Here is a 22,807-nt window from a genome sequence, read left to right on the forward strand (position 1 = left end):
ACATGGAGTCTACAAACTTCTCCCCCCAAAATCAGATTAAAGTGGTTTTTTTTTTATTTGTTTTTGCAGTAGCATGAAAAATTAATTCAGGTGAAGGAAACCAACGTAACACTTATCCATTCCCATGCCCCTCCTCACCATATTTTACCCAGTTCAGAGACTGCAGACACAGTCACATGCACACACCCACACCCCCCCATACACCCTCACAAACATGGTCATCTTCCCTGGCCAACTCTACCTTTTAGTCTCTGTTAGAAACAGGTGACTTAACCCTTGTTGGGAAGAACAGCCCCTGGGTTTTCCAAGCCTATATTTTTGTCCCATCACAGCAAGGAGACATTGTCTATGTGATTAGATATATTGATCTTAGAGGCCATAGCCTATGAACATTAGGGTTGGAGGTAGCTAGTTTTTATTCCAGTAACAGTCTTTGCATAAAAACTATAAACGAATGGTAATCTATCTGAATTAGTATTTTAAATGAATTAGTAACCTATAAACTATACTTATTAATAAAAATGCACTGTCAGAAAGCACGTGAGTTCTGTATCTATATTAAAAATATTTTCATATCTCACCCTGTTGCAACCTTAATTAATGACATTCCATGCAGTCCAAGCTTAGCCCTATTTGTGATGGTAACGCACCTGAAATAACATAGTTACCAGAGGGTCAGCTCACCCTGAGGATCCTGTGTGGTTACTACAAGTGTCTCATTGTAGACCTTGTGGCCATTATAGACCGTTAAGAGAGAGAAAAAAATTACTGAATGAAAACTATGAAAGACAAGTCTGTTTCTTAAGAACGGGTAATACAGACGTTACCATCTCCTGGGAGTACCAGTGAGGCCCTTTACAGCACGTGGAATACCCCAATCCAGTATGGACTGGCTGGCTAATTCATCAAAACTCTCCCCACTCTAAGATTCTGTAAAGACTCCCTTAAGTATTTGCTAAGCAAGGGTGAAGAGTCCCTATTGGCTGGGCTGTGTCTGTCGCCCTCTGGTGGATTCCTCAGGAACTGCTCAACTGTGCTGGCAACTTTCTGTAGCCTTTGGAGGCCAAAAGGTGAACTGTAGCCTGGTTAGTTCTGTGAATTACAAGTATTTATAGCATATTTACTATTGCTATAAAGATCACAGTGGATAACCATGTGAATTTTGTGTACTGGAGTGGTGTTTGAACTATCAAGAAATTCACTACACTTCTCTGAAGTGACAGAAATAATTTTACTAAAATAGGTTCAGCAGAAGTTCTCATATACACAGAAAAATCTCCACGACTGTGGTAGGCTTTCTTGTTTGTCTGCTTCAGGGAGTCTTTCTTATAAGCCATGTTTCCAACTTTATATAAAAATGACCGCGATAATCATTTGCACTGTTGTTTTTAAACCTCTGCTGGTCAGGTGACGACACTCTGGTGATTTTTTTGGCAGATGGTTAACCCATTATTTTCAGTGAACAATTTTTTAATCCTTCTGTTAATGTTTTACATGAGCAGTTTTCATACATACGGATCAAAAGCATTTTTTTGGTGTGTATCTTCTTGGACGGTGACCTACGTAGAAGGCCATGCACAGCAAAACTTTGTTATGTATTAAAATCCTCCCACTGACACAGTGTGAATTGGGATCTTAGGAAATCTGCCTCTAGGCTTTCAATTCCAATGTAAGACATAGAGTATGGGGTTATTCTCTACAACTATGGTGGGTGAAATTTTTCCTTTTTTATTTTTCTTTTTTTTTTAAACTTTTTATAGGGGTTATTTTAACCAAGAAGTTAATACATTTCCCTTGCTACGATAAGAGAGTGGCAAAATCGTGCATGGTCTCAGAAACAGCCGTGTGATTAACGGCTTTGGGCATCTCTGTGACAAGTTTATCTTGAATTACTCTAAGTGTTCCTGGACACACTGTTATTGTTCCTCAAATCGGCACAGTTTTGTCAGTAGCGAGAAGTTATTTGCAGATGGGAAAACTGAGGCTGTGTTTACACTACAAAACAGCATGCACAACTGAGAATTACCCAGCTAGTTCTGGCTCACGGCAGTTTGAGATGAAGTATCTGTGCAGTGGAAGAAAGAAGCACGTGTTTGAGATGCTAATTTATCTAGAGCATCTGCAACCTGGTGAGGCTCCCCGCTGGTCAGAGTAACAGTGCAGGGTCCTTCCTTAAAATACTTCATTACATTGGAAGTGCATGTGGAAGGTTCTAGGCCAGACATTTCTGAGTAATGAGAAACCATAAGTGTTACATAAAGTTTCTTACGCTCTTGTGAAAGGTTCACCTTCAGTGGAAACTGTCTGCCTAAATTCAAAACGTATGGACTCTGTTCAGTTCAGCAGGCATTCCGTAAGCATGTGCTAGAGTCTGAGCTGCAGACACACAATAAAAATGTAAAGGGGCCCAGAGCTGGATAACAACCAGGGTCCACAGTATGAAGGACGAGACAAAGGGTTGAGCTGGGATGGAGGAGTGAGAGGCAAGTGTTCACCTTCACCAGATGTTGGCATGAACAATACAGAGAAGGGAGATTTTCCAAAGCAGGAGAATTTGCTAACAAATTTAAGGGGGGGGTGAGATTTTACTGTTAGGGAGGAACATACTGGGCAGGTATGACAAGAATAGGTTTGAAGAACAGAGCACCATTCCCTGTAGTGATAGCATGCATTAATCATAGGATCTGTGGGAAGAGCAGGGGGTAGAACTAGGTAAAAGGTGGGGATGAGGATTTCAAAGCAGAGCAGAACCAGGATCTGGCATTAGGAGAGCAACCCTCATGTCCTAAGCTCCATTTGTCCCATGTTCAAATCACTCTTGGCCGGCAGAGAGAGGGGCCCAGTGAAGTAGCGGGGTTGGGCATTTTCCACATCCAGGACACAAGCCAGAGTGACACACTGCCCTCTGTGACTGCAGGAGTGGTTTCTGATAGTTCACACCCCTTGTATATTCACAAGTGTAACTCTGGAAGCCATTGAGAAAGCATGTTCATTACAGAACATGGGAAGAATAAAGAGGGATTTTTCAGAATCTTTTGAAGCCTAACACAGTTAACTCTAAAGTGGAGAATTTTACAAACTAGACCCTTTAATAACTTTCAGGAATAAATTTCCCCCAGAGTGTTTTTTAAAGTAGGCTGGAACACTGACTTCCACACAGGGGTATCCCAAGGTGCCCTATGCATCTAGTTAAATGGGTTCTCTGCCTTTTTGAGTCCACAGCAGAATGAGAAAAATGCTAAACACTTGTATAAATAGGCTATTAAAATTTAGAGTAGTATGAAGGAAAAGGCAAGAGTTCAAATAATTAAAAGAAATGTAAATGGAAACTGACTTAGGTGACTGGGGGAGGTGGGGAAATTAAGACGAGATGATTTTCTGAAGAAATGTCTCGGACTTTGACACCTGAGGAAAGAAAGAAGTCACTAAAGATTATTCTAGATCTGGGGTGGGGGGCCCAAAATTAGATTAAAAGTATGATGTGTTCAATTGAAAGCAAGGAAGGCCCATCCAGATAGACCTTGGTACCAGCAAGGAGGGATGCGGTGGAAAGGTAGTCAGGGCCTGGGCTAGAAGGGCCTCCATCCTCAAAGCAGCAAAGCCTTCCCAGAAGTGGAGTGACTGCCAGCAGAGTGGATCCTGGAGTAGGGGGAGCACGAAAGCCAGACAGGATGCTGTTGCAGGGCTGACATGAGTAGCGATGGGATGGGAACTTGCAGAGCAGCAGAAGTGGTGACTAGGCTCAGAAACAGCCTCATGCTGGCTCAGTGGGGACGGGGCTACATGAGGCTGAAGTGTCATGCAGGTGATGACATCCATCACGTGTTACCAGATGTGGAGGAGACAGAGCAGGAGATAGCACAGTTTAGCGTGTTCCATTGGAGACCCCTGTGGAACCCAGGTTGGGAGGCCAGGAGAAACGTTAGGTAGAGAGACTTTCAATCTAGCAAGGCACAAAACGTAGAAGCCACGAGATCCCTGAGAGCTTTGGAATGTAGGAGTTGAAACACTCATAAAAGATCCACAGAGCAGGGGGGAAAAAAAAGGATCCAGGACAGGCTCTAAAAACTCCAGCACATAGAGAGAGAATTTAGTACAAGTTTTTAGAAGTGCATGCATGCATGCGTGTGTGTGTGTGTGTGTGTGTGTGTGTGTGTGTGTGTGTGTGTAAGAATTCAAAGAAAGAAAGTGGCTTAGCATGCAGAGTGTAGGGAAGTGCAAAATGTCCTGGAAACTGTGGATGAAGTTATAACAGAGCGAGAATAAAACCAACTAGAAGAGGATTGAAGGGCTGAAGGACAGATGGAAGCCAAGAAATCAAAGTGTGGTGCAGGGAACTTTCTAGATGTTTATGAAAGTAGAGAGATGGGGATGGAGGAGGAGATCATATGAGATGCATGTGAGTACACGTGTGTGTCTCGGTGTGCTGCCACATTTCCAGTTTAAAAAAAAAAAAAAAGAAGCCAGCAGTAGCCTGCTTTGGATAGGCTTTTCCTAAGTCAGTGATAGCAGTCTGGTCAAAATGTAGGTCAGGCAAGAAGTCCTTATGAACATGAATGAAGATATTTAGATGCTAGATTCACATCTAACGTCTTAGCATGTAGTCCTGAAACCTTCAGCAGAGGCACCTACATTCGTTTAAAACTACCACTCTGACACATTCACAACCCTGAGTTTCCAGGAACCCCAACATTGCCTTCTTTACATTCTGAGGAACAGAGCCAGTGGCAGACAATCCCTCAGAGCTCCCAACACAGCTTTTCCGTCTTCTGCCTTGCATCGATGTTCAGTCAGAATTTCCTGACACATGTACATCAGGCATTAAGATCATTCACAGATACCACAGTTCTTCCCCAAGAAGCACTGGAGTTGCCGTCCCTCTCCCACCCACTAACCCAGACGCCAATCCGAGACTCTCTAACTCTTCCATCCCTCGGAAGCCATGATCAAAATCTCTCACCAGGGTCCTACGATTGCTTGTGTGGCACTTAGATGTCACTGTCACGTGCCAGCCCTGTGCCACAGAGAGTCTCCTCGCCAGAGCAGATCCCAGACCTGTGTGGCGGCTCTACTCAGGAGCGTCCACCTGTTCCTAGCGCCCAATGTGAGAGTCCCCTGCCCTATCTGTCAGGGCTTTGATTCAGAGGATTCGAACTCTCAATTCACTGTTCTTCTCACATTGCTATCCACACAGCACACATTTCATCACCAAAATGACTCAATGCCGAGCATCAGCTCTGGCCTGGATTTGGCTTGGACTCTACCCCTGGCCTGGCCTTGCCTTTGGCTCACACTGCACACACGACCTTGGAGGAGTTACTGTGCCTCAGATTTTTTCATCTGTAAAATACCTGCTCTCCACCTGACCGGGTTAACTTGATCACGTGTGGAAAACCCTTTGAGGTCTTCAGAGAAGGACACAGTTGTACCATCACATGCCATCCTCCTTAGGATCATGTTGACCTAGAGTAGAAAGGGGAGAGTGCTCAGAGAGTGGGACTTGGGATCTTATTGGCTTTTAAGGAAGTTGGATCTATCTGCTATACTGACGATGTGAACGGCCCTAAGAACTGTGTAAACTAACCTCCTTGTGCTTCGATCTCACTCTGAATGTTAACTCTAAACAGCTAACCTGTTTCTCTCCCTTTTATTCACCTTCCCCCCCATTGCATGACTTCAGGGTCAGTTTTGTGCATGACACCCGCTACCAGTATTGGTAGGTTTCAACCTTTTTTATTTGTCTTTTATATGATGTGCAATGCCTTCACCATTTGACATTTATTTCAGAGACAGTAGAGAATGCTTTAGGAAGTAGATCTGAAGGCTTAATGGCTTTAGAGTTAACGTGTAAGCTATGCTTGTGTATTTAAGAGAGTGATGGTTTTTAATGTGACCTCTTAATGCTAGAATGACCGCCACAGAGACGTAAAGCCACAAGCGCAAGTGTGCTTTTTTTTTTTTTTAAATGATTTGTGCTGTTTCTCTTTATAGTTTATCTGGTTTAGCATGAGGCAAGCAGAGGCAGGCTAATTTCATCAATGTTTTAAAGTTTCATAGTGGTGTGCCTTTATCTCCTCTTTGCTGTGTGTTAGAGTTATCAGAGTTTCCCAGAAGTATTTATTTTTGGAAAATAAAATTATACTTGGATGTATTTTGAAACCAAGTGTCTGAACTACCTTGCTTACTTATCTTTTTAGAGGGCAGACTTATTGGTAATGGCTTTTTTTTTTCTTGTTTTTGCTTTATTTTTGTACCTCCACATTCCCTTAGGTGGGGAATTTCAACAGTGGGGTCTTCTCTCACATTCAGGCCTTGGCACACAAGTCTGTCTTCAGGACAGCTGATCCATTTTACTTACAAATTCAGAAAGTAAACATTGGCAGTATGGATCTGGTTACTTCATGGTAACTGCTCTAGAATTTACGCCAAGGCCATCTCTTTTGCCTCACTGTTCAGTGACCGGAGTAAAGCATGGGGCCACTGAAACTCCACTTTACAATTGGGCTTCTAAATTTAAGGAAAAATTTTTTTGATTTAACCACAACTGATTCCAAAGTTCATCTTATTCTAAATTAGGCCCACTGAGCCTGTGATGTTTTGGAATATATGATTAGTCCACTTGGTTCACTGGATGTTACCTATCATGTTATGTAGAGAAACAGCCATAACTATTGGTCACGATGTCGTCCTCCGAATTGGGAATGGCTCTGTTGTTGGAAACAAAGTATTTGTAAACACGTTGATCAAAGCGGTGTGCTTTGGCCTTTCTGGGAATCACTGATTATGTTTGAAAACTTCCTTTAATTGTATTTGTAATAAGCTATTTTCCCTTTTTATTTCTCTCCCATGCTTCCTTGCTTTGCACTGTGGTCGCATGCCATCTGCTGGTTAACCCATGATGGCTTGCTGCTCTGATATTCACCATGCCAAATACCACTTCTATTACCATAATGCTACACCCTCCTGTTCATTGCTCCCATGGTTCCCCTCCTGAAAGTACCCATGATGCACAGCGCTACGTCCGCCACTGTCTCTGCAGCAACAACTCCTGCAACAAGTGTCCCCTTCGCAGCAACAGCCACAGCCAATCAGGTTTGCTCCTTTTAAAGCTTTTCTTTCACAAATCCCGAACTCTAAATGAGTGCCGATATTTAAAGGAAAAAAAAAAATTCTCGGTGAGAATTTTTTTTTCGTGTTTATCCATCAAACTTTGTTTTTGTTTTTTTTTTTTTTTGTTTGTTTGTTTTTGATCGGTTTACAGCGAGCATTTGTGGACAGGTTGCACTTAATTTAGAGTTAACATTTATGGCAGATAATGGCATAGCTACGTTTTGTGTCGCACTGTTTGTTCTCGTACCTAATATTGTGTGATTAACCTGACAGGCTTAAGCTCCCTTCAGTAGGGTGTTGCTTACCCAGCGGTTTGCGAGTTACCACCTAAGGAACGTAGAACTACGCCTGTGGGTGCTCCCAAACCGGATCCACTTTGATTCGGCTCATTCTGTGATGGGGGGAAAAAATCAGAAATTCTCCTCCCACACCCTGAGTGTCGAATTCGAGGTCCCAATATTCCTTATGAAAACTGACCTCACACAGGTGTTGACTCAGTGTACCCTGGAAGATCTGCTCAGACCCAGCGTTAAGAGCGACCCTGAGTGAACGCTGTGCCACCAGTGTGCTGGGCTCCCCACTGATGGGTTAACTGAATATGAGAATTCACTATTTTGGCTTCATGCATGTGCCACTAGAGCCTGGGGGATGCCTCTCGTTGGGGAGAGCCGGTGGGGCTGTTTCCTGCTCTGTGGTCACAAGGGACAGATGTAAGCTGGTGGGCTTATCTCACTGAGGAAAGCACCTCCACAGGGAGACCTTCCCTTCATAGAATAATTCTGGGGGTTTTGTTTGTTTGGTTTTTTTTTTTTTCATTTTGTGTTTTGTTTTAAATAAACTCAACCATGCTGAGAAAGGGTGAAAAAGATTCTTTAAAAAAAAAAAAATGTGGGCTGAGACCCTAGGAGGAGGGCCAGGCAAGTAGGTGAAATGGTAAGTTAAACGGTGGAGGAGGAGGTTATGCCAGGGTGTGGACGGGTGTTTCCAAGCTTCAGCCTGCAAGCCGGAAGGGTGGGAAGGGTGGGTTCGCCTCCAGTGTGAATTCATGACCCTAGAGCTCTGGGCTTCCTCTAAAGGAGAGGTGGGACTGCAGGCATCAGTAAATGCCACACCCTACTGAGTCCTGATAAGGCAGACCTATGGGAAGTGGACCCCAGGGTTAGCGGACCCCAGAGACACTAGGAGGACAGTGGCCACCTCTGCTCTTCACAAGTGCCAGGCCAGCTTGGCCTCCAAACCAGCATTGGGAAGAGCAGCAGATAACTTCCTGAACTGGGAAGACCTGACACCTGTCTGTTATTTGGTAGGTTCTGTGCTTCTAAACAGGGATGGGAGACAGGAGAGAGACTCTGCACCATTCTAAGTAGGTTCAAAGCCCTTTGCACTTACTCTGTGTAGGGTGCCTGGATGCCTGCTTTGGGAGTCAAGTGCTGCCTGTCAGAACCAGGTTTCTGTGATATTGATCCAGTTTGTTAGAACATCCCCCTTCCGGGGGAAACAAGTCTCTGCTATCCTATAGGAGTGCCTGCTATAGTAAGACTCCACATTTATGACATTGGGCGTCTCTGATCTGCAGACATTTATCCTATAGGAGTGCCTGCTATAGTAAGACTCCACATTTATGACATTGGGCGTCTCTGATCTGCAGACATTTTTCCTAAAAAAGGGAGAAGGGCGAGATAAAGAAACGCTTTAGAACCGAAGAGTACGTTCTGCTCTCATCCACTTGTGCATGCTGCCACAGTGATAAACGACTGGCCTAGTGACCCTTTGGTGCTGCTTGTAGAAAGCACTGACGTGGGAAAGGTATAGAGAGGAGTGCAAGGGGGGAGGGAGTGAACAGGCCAGCCGGAAGACTAAGTTCGCCCCCTCAGGGTATGATTGATAAAGGAACTAACAAGTTTAACTTGTTAGGGCAGGGAAACTAGAGGAGACGTGAGTGGCTGCCCCAATCCTAGATTCCTTCTGATGGTGAAGAGAAATGGGGTGTCAGTTCCCGCGAAGGTCTGTTACACTTGGAGAGAGACAACACAGAAAAGCAGATCACTGCAGCATAAGTACACTTTCGGATAGGATATTCATTGTCTATCTCAATGAACTCTGAAGAGCCAAGCGACTAGCAAAAAGCTCTAAGCACCTACGAGCAGGAAACTCGGAGGTGAATAATGACTGTGAAAGGACAGGTTATTATCGTGTTAAAGTTCACTCTAAATGCCAATCGAACCAGGCCCGTGTGACCCACGAAAGTCAATAAAAACTCAGGAGCCTGGAGGCTCTGTGGCCCTGAAGCTCCGGAAGGAGGAAGTGGGGGGCGGGGCTGCGGAAGGCGGAGCTCACTGAGTGACAGGCACCCTGCCCTAGTCCTTCAAGAGCCCGCGCTGTGTTGGGCACAAAACGCAGTTGTGTTTCAACCGAGTTTTGGCTAATTCAGATTGTCTGCCGCTTCAGATGCTGAATACTAAATAGGTACTCCTAATTAGGTGCAAGAGATTTGAAGGAGAAAGAGGGCACACCGAAACTCCGAAACTCCCAGGGGCAGCCTCCACCCAGAGCTGTTTACTTGAGCCCCAGGAGGCACACAGACCATAGCTTCAGCTTTGATGCCCAGGACCAGGAAAAGTCTCTCAACCTTAGACTAGCAGTTTGCGAAAGACAGAATATAAATACATTCTGGAATTTTTTATTTTTTATTTTAAAGAAATACCTGCTTAGCTCTAAAAATACATAGTAAACAAAAATATAACAAGCAAACGTATTGAGCTATTTTCTGATTTAATTAATATCTTTTAATTTCAATATATTAAATTAAACATAATAATAACAATAATAATAATAGCTTACTCCATAGCATATATGATTGTAAATGTTCTCATTTTTACATAGCTTGACTCTATTCCATAGTGTGTGTGCACGCGCGCGCGTGTGTGTGTGTGTGTGTGTGTGTGTGTGTGTGTGTGTGTGTGAAATAGATACCATTGGATCCTCACTGTGGGTTTACGAGACTGGTAAAATGTTCATCTTTCTCCTTTTATAGATGGTAAAACTGAAACAACATTTACCTGTGTTAATTGGACTGACATGGCATAAATGCCCTGGTCGGGTTTACAGCAGGCAGTTTGGCTACACAGGTCCTGCTCTTCTGCCCCCAGTTCGCTGCCTCCTACACAATAATGAATGTTCAAAAGTCACCTTTCACAATGTAACCTTCAGGCGGGGGTCACCATAAACTCAAGGCCTTTAGGGAAGGGGAATCGGCCTGGTTGTTGTCTCCAACTAAGGAGGGCACGAAACTGGGCAGATGAATGTGGACATAGGGAGGAGGCCAGCTACTTAGATAAACACGGGGTCACGTTTAGAAATTATGCAGTAGACCTCGCTAGGATTAGGGTTAGGCAATGCTAGGACCTGAGACCATGATCTATAATTTCTAAAGAATAAATCTAAGAAAGACTTAGCTAGCAGTCTTAGGAAGCAGGGTGTGAGGGGACTTTTCTCCCGTAGACTTGACGATCCACATCTTTCAGTGTCAGAATGCCTTGGCAACAGCAGTAAAAGCAATTAAAAAAAAAAAAAAACAAAACATCGTAATAAAGTGAAATGACGTGCAGTACCGTGAGCCAGTTCTGGCCACTCACTGGGTTAGACTGTGTAGAACTTAGTGATGCAGAACAACTTAGTGTGGGGGTTGCCTAGCTTTTTCACTATCGACATTTTATCTAATAAAAGACAGATGTGGGTTAAAACTCCTGCAACCTAGAGGATTACAGGACTGTGCTACCTTTTTTTTTTTTTTTTTTGAGGATTTTGGGTTTTCAAAAACGTATTTTACACATTAGTACGCAGGTACAGCAGAGGGGAGGGGAGGGACATAGAGGTTAGCTAGAAAAGAGCCAATCATTCGATTGGTCAGTGTACGGGTGTGGCCCCAAGTAGGGATCTCGGGAAGAATAGTCTTGGGAACAGACGCTGAGAAGACTGGACGGTTGAATTTGAGGTGGAAGACTCTGCGGAGACTTGAAACCTTTTGACAAGATTCTGAACGGGATCAGTGGCAGCTGGCCAGGGCTTGCATGTTACATAGGAGAGTAACCTAAAGCCACACACAAACACCTCCACACTATGACAGAAGCTGCCCAAAGAACTGTTAGCTGGCAGAAAGAGAGGTGTAAGGCATGAACGGTTACCACAGGAAGTAATTTCTTAGGCTCTGAGTTCTTTCCAGAGCAGTAACTTGGTGGCTTCACTGGTCATTTGCATTCAGTGTGCCTACCCCAATATGTTGTTACGGAGAACTACGGAAGCCTAGAGCCCCACAGGGATGCACAGACTCCCCTCAACTGTGAAGAGATCCCACTGCCTCTGGCTCCGCATTACAGTTCTGAGGATAGAAAAGAATAAGCCAGTTCATTCTGGTTTGTGGGGTGTCCGGGAGGAAAACAATTATAGCGGTTAGGGATCTCTGGAGCTCCCACACAGTGCCTTCAAAAACCGAAGTCACGTGGTGTTTCCATCACAGTGTGAACAATCACTTAACCATGTCCCCAAAACATGCCAGTTCATGGTCCTGGCCTTCACACTCTATCACATCTCTGTAACTCCTCCTAAGACTAAGCCCACTCAACGGATTTGGCCTTAAGAAAAGTTTGGTGAAAATTAGTTGATAATGTGTATGTCATGTATATATCACACTTTCCGATTACATTTATTTATTTAGGGTGTGCACGCACCAGCACATATGTGGAGCTCAAAAGACAAATTGCAGGAGCCGTTTCTCTCCTGCCATCTAGAATCTCGGGGTTGAACTTGGGCTGTAAGGCTCTGCATCTAGTGCCTTTACCCTCCGACCATCTCACCACCGCCCCCACCTTTTTATTGAAATATCTGATAAGCTAGAAAATTTCATCTTTCAGACACGCCAAATATAGGTGTGTTACATCTGACATTCGACCTCAGTGATATTCTACCAGAAAAATAGTGTGGTTGCCTGTAACCAGAATCACCCATTGTGTTTTAACCGGCCTCAGTAAGAGCTACTTTTAAGGAAAACCTATCTCGCCTTACGGCCATTGCTGCTGTAGACATAACCCAAGGCGACTGTGGCGAGGATGTTCCGCTTCATGCCTAACACAGCTCGGCCTCGTGGGATTTCTATTATTCCGTGCCATCTGCTGGGACTATATTCAGACAAATGTAGGAGGCCGTCAGCATTTCCACTCTTCATCACTTGACCCATTTTAGGACCTGTGTTTGTCTCACGAGAAAGTATCTTGGTTCTGTGGGGCCCGGTGTGGGAGGGGTAGGCTTCTGTCAGTTCTCCCGCCTGGAATACACAGCAGAGTGGCCAGGCTCCCGTGCAGAGGATCAAACTGCCAAACACTCTTTTCTCACAGTCTGCCCATCCCTGAGAGCTGAACACAAAAAAGCGCTGAGCCCCGGAGTGAATGGTCTCCAAAAAAAAAAAAAAAAAAAAAAAAAAGCAAAGATCACGAACCATCGCACTGCATTGTGGGTAGAAAACTATCAGACTCTACGGCTTGTGCACTGCATTCTGGGTAGAGTCCTCCCTCTTCCGGCTTTCACTGGTTGAGCCGTTTTAACTATTTTCCTTGTAGGCTTAGTGTGAGCTCCTTGGTGACTGAATCTAATTGCCCGAGTGGAGGAGTCTAGATTTTACAGGTAGGGGGAAATGTTTTCGAAGGTGAAAGTACACTGCACGGCTTAGGTGAACTGGATGAGTAAGGGTAGACAGAGTTGTGGTTGGTCGGTTTGTTTTGTGTTTGTTTTATCTGTAAGAAGTCAGGAAATGGGCTGGTGAGATGGCTCAACAGGTAAACAGCATTTGCCACACAAGCCTGGATATCTTGAGTTTGAGTCCCAGAACTCAGTGGAGGGGAGAATTGATTCTGGAAGTCCTCTCTCTGAATCCCACATATGTGCATCATGACATACACATGCTAGAATTCACACGCACGCACGAGTGCGCGCGCGCGCATGGGAGATCTCTCAGAAAATCCAGAAAAAAACAGGCCTTTTTTTTACCTGGCCTCAGAGGTAGCTGCTTCAGGGGTGCCTACAGTGAGGCTAGATTAATGGAAATACCTACAGATTCTTGAGGAAAGTAAGTAATGTAGGCTTGATTAATGAGAGAACCTAAGATTTTTAGGGAAAGTAAGTTATGTAAGCACTGTGATCCAGTACAGTCTCACTTTTCTCAAGTGATTCACACCTCACGGTGAGAGTCTCGGGCACACGTTTTGTACATAGCACCTAGCAGGTCTAGTTCTGAGCAGCTAACCTGTCGGGAGAGTCCTGAGGTGCCTGGTGCACTGTCCTACTTAGAGCTTCAAATCCAGTACTCTCTTGAGTTTGATGGGACTTCGGGTGGGGGTTGTTTCTGGATTGGGAAGTCGTAATCCCCAGAGTAACTTGGCTCTTAAGGTATTAGTAAAGCTAGTTCCACCGCTCTAATTTCAGGCTGCTGTCTCGGAGCTGTGTGGATATGTAGCTCATCTTGCGTGTTATTCCCAGCTGGAGGTTTTCGGGGAAGGGTGGACTAGCTGCAGGGGCATGAACTCAGCCAGTGTCCAAGGGCTCAGTGATGGGTAGGGCTTTTCTCAGTAGCAGCCACTCCAAATAGAGCAAATGTCCACTCCTTTCTGCACCCTAATCAAGATGCCTTCTTGCACTTCTACCTGGCCTCAGAGGTCAGGATGGGGGGCGGGGGAGAGGTAGTGACACTCCTTAGGGGAGGGATGGGTCCCAAGAAACTGTGGCTGCATTTACTGGAAGTAGAAGAGGCAGTGACTTCCGGGATCACATAAGTTTCAGTCTATCCCAGTTACAGTTGGGAGGGGTGCTAGAGGTAATTAGGGGTCAGTGGCTTAGTAAGGAGATACGAATTCATCAGAGCACATCCTAAGAACATGAAACCCCCTATGTAAATATCACTGCCAGGGAAATAAACCCCAAGGTAAGATTCTGTACCCAAAGTAGCCAGGGACACATCTCTGCAGGATGTGGGGGAGACTGAGAGATGGTAAGGTGCAGACCAACCTGGAAGATATACAAAGGGTTAAGGCGAGGGCCTTGGGATGGCTTTGTCAACAGGACACTGTGCAAGCTTGAGCTCAGAGCTCAGTCTGCAGAGAAAAGGCAAACAAGGCAGAGCTCTGTAATCCCAGCCATGGAAAGATGGAGGCAGGAGGATCTCCTGCCTGTCGGCCAGGCTAGTCAGATATGGCACCATCTCAAAGCACAGGTGAAGGGACTGTGGACTGTGTCACTCAGGAAACTGCTTGCTACACAAATACTGAAACCTGGGTGTAGATTTCCAGCAACCTGTGCAAAAAGCTAGGTATGGCAGCACAGATCTGGAACCCCAACAGAGACAGGTGGTATCCTGGATCTCACTGGATAGAACCTCTGAACTGCAAACTCAGTGAGAGTTTACCTCACAGGAATAAGGCTGAGAATAGTTAAGGAAGACACAGATATCAACATCTGGGTCCCACATGCGTATACACACACACACACACACACACACATACACACACACACACACACACACACAAGGAATATATTGGTAAAGAGATGCTACAGTTACAGACCTAAATGGTGACAACAGTTTATCTTAGGTAAGCTTTAAGCTTAGGTCCTGTCGGGTGGCTGGGTGGAAGCAGGGAACAGAAAACGCTGTGGTCACTCATGGAAAAGGAAATGGAATATGGAAGTCCCAGGAAGCAGGAAACTGTGTCCATGGAGATTACATGGGAACCTCGAGGGAGGGACTAAGCACGAGCTCATCACCAAGTGGCTTCTCCACCAGGGAGGCCCTAGGGTAAGGACTGGGGGGAAGAGAAGGCTCAGGTGATGAATGATTACTGACAAGTTCCAGAGAGGCCATCGGCCCTGCAACCTTCCTGTTGGCACTTTTACTTTGATTTGTACTAGATCAGATTGGATGACTGGTATTTTGTGACAAGGGCTTATGAAGAGCTATAAGCCGTCCTAGCCATTGGACTCTGTCACGTGTCAGCATCAGGCACAGGAGCTCACCACTGCTCTCCATGGCATGTTTCTAAAAGCAGTATCATCAAATTGATCGCTGTAGGATGTCACTCAGTGCCCTTCAGTCATGGGTGCATCAGGTGAAGAACAGTTTCTATTAAACCATCCAGATGTAAGTCAGTAAGTCCAAAGAACAAATTACCACAATCATGCCATGCCTGTAGAATAAAGTGTGGTGTGTGTGTGTGTGTGTGTGTGTGTGTGTGTGTGTGTGTTTTCATGTTTGTGTGTATGTGTGTATAAAGACACATGCGTGTTGAGGCCAGAGGTCGACAGAAAATGCCTACCCAAGTCACTCTTCACCTTATTTTATTTTAATATTGTGCCTGTCATGGAACCTGGAACTCACTCTTTTAATTAGACTGGCTGGTCAGCAAGCATCAGGAGTCCTCCCCCTCCCAGCACTAGGAGTCCTTCCCCCTGCCCCTCCCAGCACTGGGGCTGTAATGAAAGCAAACTAGACTGGCTGGTCAGCAAGCATCAGGAGTCCTCCCCCTCCCAGCACCAGGTGTCCTCCCCCTCCCAGCACCAGGAGTCCTCCCGCTCCCAGCACCAGGAGTCCTCCCCCTCCTCTCCCCCTCCCAGCACTGGGGCTGTAATGAAAGCACAGTGCACTCAGGCTTTTACATGGGTGCTGGAGATCCCAACTGGAGTCCTGGTGCTCGTGTGGCAAGCACTCTTCCCACTGAGCTCTCTCCCCAGCCCTAGAATAACATATTTACGTGGAACAAGTTACATTGTAAACTAAAAGGAGCTGGAATCATTCAGCAAAGCGCCTTGCCCAACTCCCATAAATTAGCAAAGCAGGAAAGCCTAGATCCCAATTAGGGCAGTCTTTTCTCCATTTCGCCAGCTGCCTTCTCAAGAAAAGGCTTTAAAGGATCAAGGAAGGACCCCAAGGATGACAGAGCACACTGACAGCACAGACATAACTCAAGTCACTGTCCAGCCTGAAGCCCTTGTCATGTGCCAAACACCATGCACAGCATTTGGTGTGAATTATCTCTCTGAAAGCAGAAACGTCCCCAAAGGGACCCTGGGAGATGGCTGAGGAGCATGCCCAAGGTTGTACTGCTAAGAAGCAAAGCTGGATTTCAAACTGCCCTAAACGTCTAAAGCTCCATTTTATAATAAAACCCAAAAGTATCGAACTGACCTGCTCCCAGTTATAGGGTGAGAAACTTGGTCTCCTAACACTGCATTTAGAATTCATTTGCTCCCCCAAAGCACGGTTCACATCAATCCCACTGTCTGTGGTGTTGCTGTTCTACAACAAACAGAGCAGCCATAAAACAGCTCAGTTCCATGGGTTCAGGACAGGGGGTGTTGCTTGACTAGATTTCTATCGCTTGTGCTCTTCTGGGCTCTTCTGACCCCTGAAACATGCACTGGAACAGAGGGTTGGAAAGGGAGACCTGAGAAGTGTGTATTAGCAAAGACGAAGTTCATTATGTGCTCTGCCCTGGGACGGGGAATTTTGAGTTGCTTGTTGGAAGTTTATCTCGGTTTGTTAAGCGTAAACTGGGAAGTCCCTGCTACGTGAGAAGTGAAGTCCTCAAAGTCGGACTGCAGACATTCATTTGTTAAACAAGACTGGTTCGCAGAAGTGTCCACAAATAGCCATTATCTCTAAGCGCAGGACTCTAGAAATAATAATGAAGCTCGTGGGAATATTTATATTTCGTGGCTTTGACTAGGGTAATAAAACAGTGTCAAAGGCTGGGGCTGTAGCTCAGTGGAAGAGTTTCCCTCGAACGTTTGGGGTCCCGGGTTCAGCTTCCATTACTGCCAGAAATAAAAAGATAGTTTAGGGTCATTGTTTAATACTGTCCTAGGAGTAGAATGACTTTGGATTTCCATCAGAGAGATGAAGAGTATGGAGAATAAAAGAGAATGGATGTCTTGCTCATGGTGTGAGCCTACTAAGCCTGCTGCTGGGGATGTGGGAATGAGAAGTGCTGCCAAACGGGGGAATATCGTCAGATTTCCATGGTGGTGGACATTGTTCACACCGCATTGATGCACAGAGCTGCATTCCTACAGTAAGAGGCTTCAGTTTGCAAAAATGATTATTATGGGATGACAGTCAAAACTTCAGTGAAAAAAAATTAGAGAAATTCAGTCTGGTTTCACTCAGTGACGTCAGCATGTGTTGTAGAGAGGGAAGCCAGTGCATTCGATATTCTAAAATATCTTAATCTCGTCAAAAAACAAGCATATTTCCAACATGTGGGGCACCATTCAAACCTCTATTTAGGTGTGCAGTGGAATTATTCGAATAACTATTCAAATAGAAACTGAAAACAAATTTGATTTAGGATTATGGATCCTAAAATAATACCCCTAGGGAAAGAAAACCCCCTTTTATCAAAACCTCTACCAGACTCCTTATAGGCATCGCTTTAATACTCATTATTGCTCTGTGGAGCACCTCCTGCATTTTCCAGATCAGAACAAATCACAGAGAATAAATGGCCCACAACTGAACATTTAAACCTCAGGCACAGAACCCTGCAAACCCTGTGCTCCCCAGCACATTCGAAGGGACTTGTGGTCTGTGTAGGGTTTGGCTGTTAGGAAATCCTGCCAGTTATACTCAGGAGAGTAGAGTTAAGCAGGTCAACCTTTGTCCAGCATGCACAAGGGAGGGAATGTGTTCAGTCCTCAGTACCAGGCGACCGAAAACAAGAAGTCCAAGTACAGCCTTGACTATTTCAACCATTTCAGAAGTCCTCACAGAGATGGACACTTCCTGAAATCTATATTCCGCACTACAGTTGCCTGTAAATACCAGTGGAGACTTGTCAGAGAAACTTAGATTTCAGCTCAGGGACAAAAACCAGGATGTGGATCAAGAGGGCACGGTTTCAGCATTCCAGAGCAGTAACCCAGCAGGGAAAGGGTGGACCCTGAGGCCGCTCATCCCAGATCTGACCCAGAGGTCTCAATTAAAAAAAAAAAAAAAAAAAAAAAGAGGTGGTTTTTCTCCATAGTCTCCATAGAACTTTCTTGTCCACAGCCTCAGGTAAACTGAGGGTCATTAGTTAAGAAAGGATGCTCTGGTCAGCCTACAGGTGATGGGTGAAAATGAACGACTGGACGGTCCATTTATTCCTAGGTAAAGGCACGGACCTACGTCAGCTGAGAGGATGGGGCAGGGCAGGTCCAGAACCTGGGGTCCCGTTTTAAAGCCAGAAGCAGGAAGGGTGAAAGCCAAGAAGGGTAGGAGGTGGACAAAGTTCTCAGAGCCAGACACAGTGTGAGATGCACTGTCTGTGGACACAGTGTGGAAACACAGCACCCGGAACACTGTGGCAAGAGGGTGTCAGGTCAGAGGCCAGTGTGAGCTGTGTGAGCCACGTCTCCATAAAACCAGGGCTGGCGGGGTAGCTCAGGGCTAGAGAATATTCTGTTGTGTGTGCACAGATCCTTGCTTCAGTTCCCAGCACTGAAAGCACATGGGTCAAGGAAGAAAAATTCAGAGGTGGTGTTTAATTGGTGCGGGTTTCCATTAAGAGGAAAAGTTCTGGAGGTGGGCTGTGTTAAGAGTTCCAGAGCAAAGTGACTGTCTCGTGTCAGTGAGCTACTACTCATCAGAAACGCTTAACGTAGACCTTGTTTTATGTATACTTTACCACATTTTTTAAATGGACAGGTCTACCTGAACACTTCTCCCAAAAGTGGGAGGAGGAGGGTAAGAAAGATGCCAGAGGACCTAGGCTGTTGCTAATCTTATATTGTAAGATGATTCTTCTCATGATAAAGATTCTTCCTTGTCCCGGTGCCCCCCCCCCCCCCTTCAGAGTTCTGTTTTCGGAAAGACAGTGACTGTGTGCAGCTGTGGGGTTTTCTTCAGCGGACTAGATCTGTTAAGTGAGGTTTACCCTGGGACAGCAGGCATTATTAAACAGCCCACTATTTATTCAGTGGCAGTGTCTTCAGCACTGGATATGAGGAAACCGTACAGCTGGGGCCCTGGGAATGAGGCAGTGGAAAGACAGCCCGTTTTCTCGCGGGCCTTACATAATAAAGGGTATAGGCAACGAAGAAACGTGCAAATAATTGTAGTCAGAGTAATTATGGGATGCAGATCACCTCAGAGAGACCCAAGCACTGGCACGGACGTTTAGTAATAAGGAAATGAGGAGAGAGCAGCTGCTGTCCTTGATAAAGCATCCTCCTCGGGCTTCATCTTGCCACGTCTTACAGCACAGTATTTCTGGGCTTCCTGGGGAGTTGTTGGGAGAGCTGGTTGTGACCTCACCTAAACGCCCACTGCCCTGTGGAGGTAATACCATGCCACAAGCAAGCAACGTGAGAACAGGGGCTCAGACAGCTCACAAACACAGCCGGGGGCACAGATGGGACTCCTGAGTGTCTCTCCTATCGCTCGTCTACTATCTGGTTGGAAGCTGTTGACCAGCAGTAGCGCGCCCTTCTCCCTCCGGCCCCCGGGGGGTTCCAACACTGGAAGGCGCACCATCTAATACTTCACTGTCCTCCTGTTTAGCGTTTGGTTGGTGTTTCTGCCGTTGGTGCTTTAAAAGCCAGTCCCTAATGGTCTGAGTTAAACAGACCCTCCTGTGAAAACAGACACTGCAGCCAGCCCCTGCCGGATCCCAGGCCTGACACTGCGGGTAGTGAAGCCAGAAGCAGGGTAGGGAGCAGAGTTGGGGATTTGTGCTAAGTCCAGCGGGAGCTCATTCTTACGCATTTATTTTCTTCTTGACTTGGATCTTTAATTTATTACTGTGAGGAAAACCACATAATTGTAAAAAAAAAAAAAGAAAAAGAAAAAGAAAAAGACAATCCTATATTGCGCGAACAGATCTTCCTGAAATTTCTTTGCAGTTGCCATATCAACTAATTAATCGTTAAAAAAAAAATAAAATAATTGCTTCAGGTCCTTTTTTTCTCTTGGACACTGACATTTTTCATTCTTGAGTTGTTGACCTGTGAAAGCTTTAAGTCTAATGTCAAAAATAACTATTAAAAAATAATAGACACATTGATTATTGTCCATTTATATAACAAAGTGAATCCTAATGTTACCTAAATTAGCGTTTACGTGTAAATCTTTTCTTAGATTCAGCATTCGCACCTAGAAGTCTGCACCAGTGAAACCACTCAGGAGTGGGCTGCCTACTTAACCTCAGCCTCGCTTCCTACACATATCATTGTAAATATTCTAAGTATTTTAGGATATTTGCATTAGTAATATGGCCCTAATTTTATATATTTTGAGTAAATTTATATATTACAATAGGAAAATGTAGCCTTCTTTAACGTATACAGTCCGCATTTGGAAAGTATATTTTTCAAGTTCTTTGGCCAATGGCTTGGGTGCTCGGCAGCAGGCCCTTTGGGTGCCCTTTTCAATCTTGTTCAAGCTCATGGTGTGGTCAGTTAAGGGAGAGCCTGTGGAATAGCACTGGGAAGTGCAGTGTGGTGCAAGCCGGGGTGTGGTGAGACAGCTCAGTCAGTAAAGGGCTTGGGCTTGTCCTGTGAGTTTGAAGATAATAGCTTGAATCTGCAACATCCACAAATAAAGCTGAGCATAGACCTGGGTGTGGATCCATGATCCCAGCACTGGGGAACCTGACAGAGATTCTGGAGCCCAACAGCCAGCCAGGCTAACCAAATCAGTGAGAGACCCTGTCCCCCAAATATGGTCATGAGCAATTGAGGAAACGCCCTGCCTGTATCAACCTCTAGCCTCCACACTCATGCACGCACACATTCACAACAGACACATGCACATGTGCACATACACATGCATCTATACCACACACACGCATGCATGCACACCACACACATACATATGCATGCATATACACACAAATGCATTCACACCACATGAACACATGCATGTATTCATACCATACATAGACAAATGTGCACACACATACACATGCATCCATATACACACATACATGCATTCACACAACATACATGCACACACGCATATGCATGCATGCACACACACATGCACTCATACCACAAACGAGCATGTAATTAACATCACACATATGCATGCACGAACACACATGCATTGAATGTATTCATACCATACATAGACACACATGCACATACGCACCCATATACACATGCATGCACACACATATTCATGCATTTGCACCACACACATGCATGTAATTCACACCACACATGTACACTCGTGAGTGCACACTCATGATTCACAACACACACACACACACACACACACACACACACACACGCAGACTAGTTCCTGGCCAGCTATGGCTTGCCCTGCCTGCTTGCCCTGCCTGCTTGCTTTCTTGCTGGCTCTCATTTGACCCCTCCAGCCTAAGGTGTTGTCTTAGGTTTTGCCTTCTTTCACAGATGCAGATCAAACACAATCGCATAGCTATTTTTTACGAAATAAACACACAGCACTCTTCATTATTTTCGATAACACCAGGGGAAAAGATCAAGAAAAGAAAAGAAATGGGTTGGGGAGAACCCACCGTATTCTTTTACTTCCTCCTCAGTGTATTTAAGAGCCAGTCGTTCTTAGGGAACATACACTCGAATTTCATACACTGTTCAATTACAACAGAGTATAACATGTTAGTGGAAGATGAGCTGAGGATAGCCCTTCTATCTCAGAGTAAAATGGAGGAAATGATCCTTGGAATTCTCCCACAGGTGGAAGACAGAAACTGGGACTAGCCTGGAGAAGAAAAACCTTGCGTCGGGTGCATGGAGAAAGCTCCATGCCTTGATTCCTACCACAGTGGATAGGCTAGCCCTGCACCCCCATCATGGACGGCGTGTAAAGAGAATTCCAATCCTGTTAGAGGGATTCACGATGACAGGAAAGCTCACTCCTCAAAGGACAGAGCACACATGGGTGATAAGCCGTCTATAAGGGGAAGTGGCTTTTGTCTGGTTCACATAGGTTAGCAATATCGAGTATACCTAAGCCCCCTATTTACCTACATTATACATTACTTACATTATAATTATGTCTCAACCACAGTATAGCTGTGGACACCATTTCTGAAGCCACTGGTGGTTTGTTTATATGGCATTTGGGGAAATAGGGGAGTTGTTTGTGGTGAGTGTGTGATGCGTGACTTGGAAAGAAACTTTCTAACTGAGACCGTCACTCTGGGGCAGCCTTGAGTGTTTCAGAGCACGCATGTAGGAACCAGTCCTGCCTTGCTGTGAGAACCCTCCAGAGATAAGCTTCAGAGGCCCTGGATTTCAGAGGCCATGATCAAAGTCACCCTGTAATATACCCCAGGAGTCTAGATGTTTCCACAAAGGACCTGTTTCAATACAACACGTGGGTGCTTGGTCCCAAACCACAAACTTCCACTCGAAGATCTTGTCCGGGTAACCTGTTGGTGTGGGCCTTGGTCGGTAATCTCTAATGGGTGGGGGGATGCTAACATTTTCCATATAGAGAACCCAGTTACTAATACTTTATTTGACAGTTTTTTATATTAAAACATATCCCCAAAGTCTTCCATTTATTAACAATAGAATGGAGGGAACATGTTTTTCCAAAACTGAGCCACCAGACTTTGGCATCGGTGAAGATAGAGAAGTTGCATCTTTGGGTGCTAACTTTCGGCAGTGGCTTAAAACAGAGTGGTTGAAA

At 45.2% G+C, this 22,807-nt stretch overlaps 1 protein-coding gene and 1 long non-coding RNA gene across 15 annotated transcripts in view; both read left to right on the plus strand.

The window, feature by feature from the left end:
• The window catches only part of Mbnl2 (muscleblind-like splicing regulator 2), a 157,694-nt gene that overhangs the window by 125,034 nt on the left and 9,853 nt on the right, over positions 1-22,807 (plus strand). For 4 of the 14 annotated variants that reach the window (XM_063274619.1, XM_063274622.1, XM_063274620.1 and 1 more), the window contains one exon: positions 5,681-5,716. The exons of 3 other annotated variants lie outside the window; for them this stretch is intronic. In XM_063274619.1, the coding sequence (XP_063130689.1) occupies positions 5,681-5,716 (36 nt within the window). Of the gene's footprint in view, positions 1-5,680; positions 5,717-6,997; positions 7,093-22,807 lie in introns of all 14 variants that reach the window. 7 more of the 14 variants (NM_001111064.2, NM_001415047.1, XM_063274626.1 and 4 more) reach the window with 2 other exon arrangements.
• LOC120097087 (uncharacterized) lies at positions 15,552-18,150 on the plus strand. Its single transcript, XR_005494307.2, has 2 exons — positions 15,552-15,685; positions 15,734-18,150. It is a non-coding gene; the product is annotated as an uncharacterized LOC120097087 (long non-coding RNA).

Source organism: Rattus norvegicus, chromosome 15, assembly GCF_036323735.1.
Source record: "Rattus norvegicus strain BN/NHsdMcwi chromosome 15, GRCr8, whole genome shotgun sequence".
NCBI classification, from domain to species: Eukaryota; Metazoa; Chordata; class Mammalia; order Rodentia; family Muridae; genus Rattus; species Rattus norvegicus.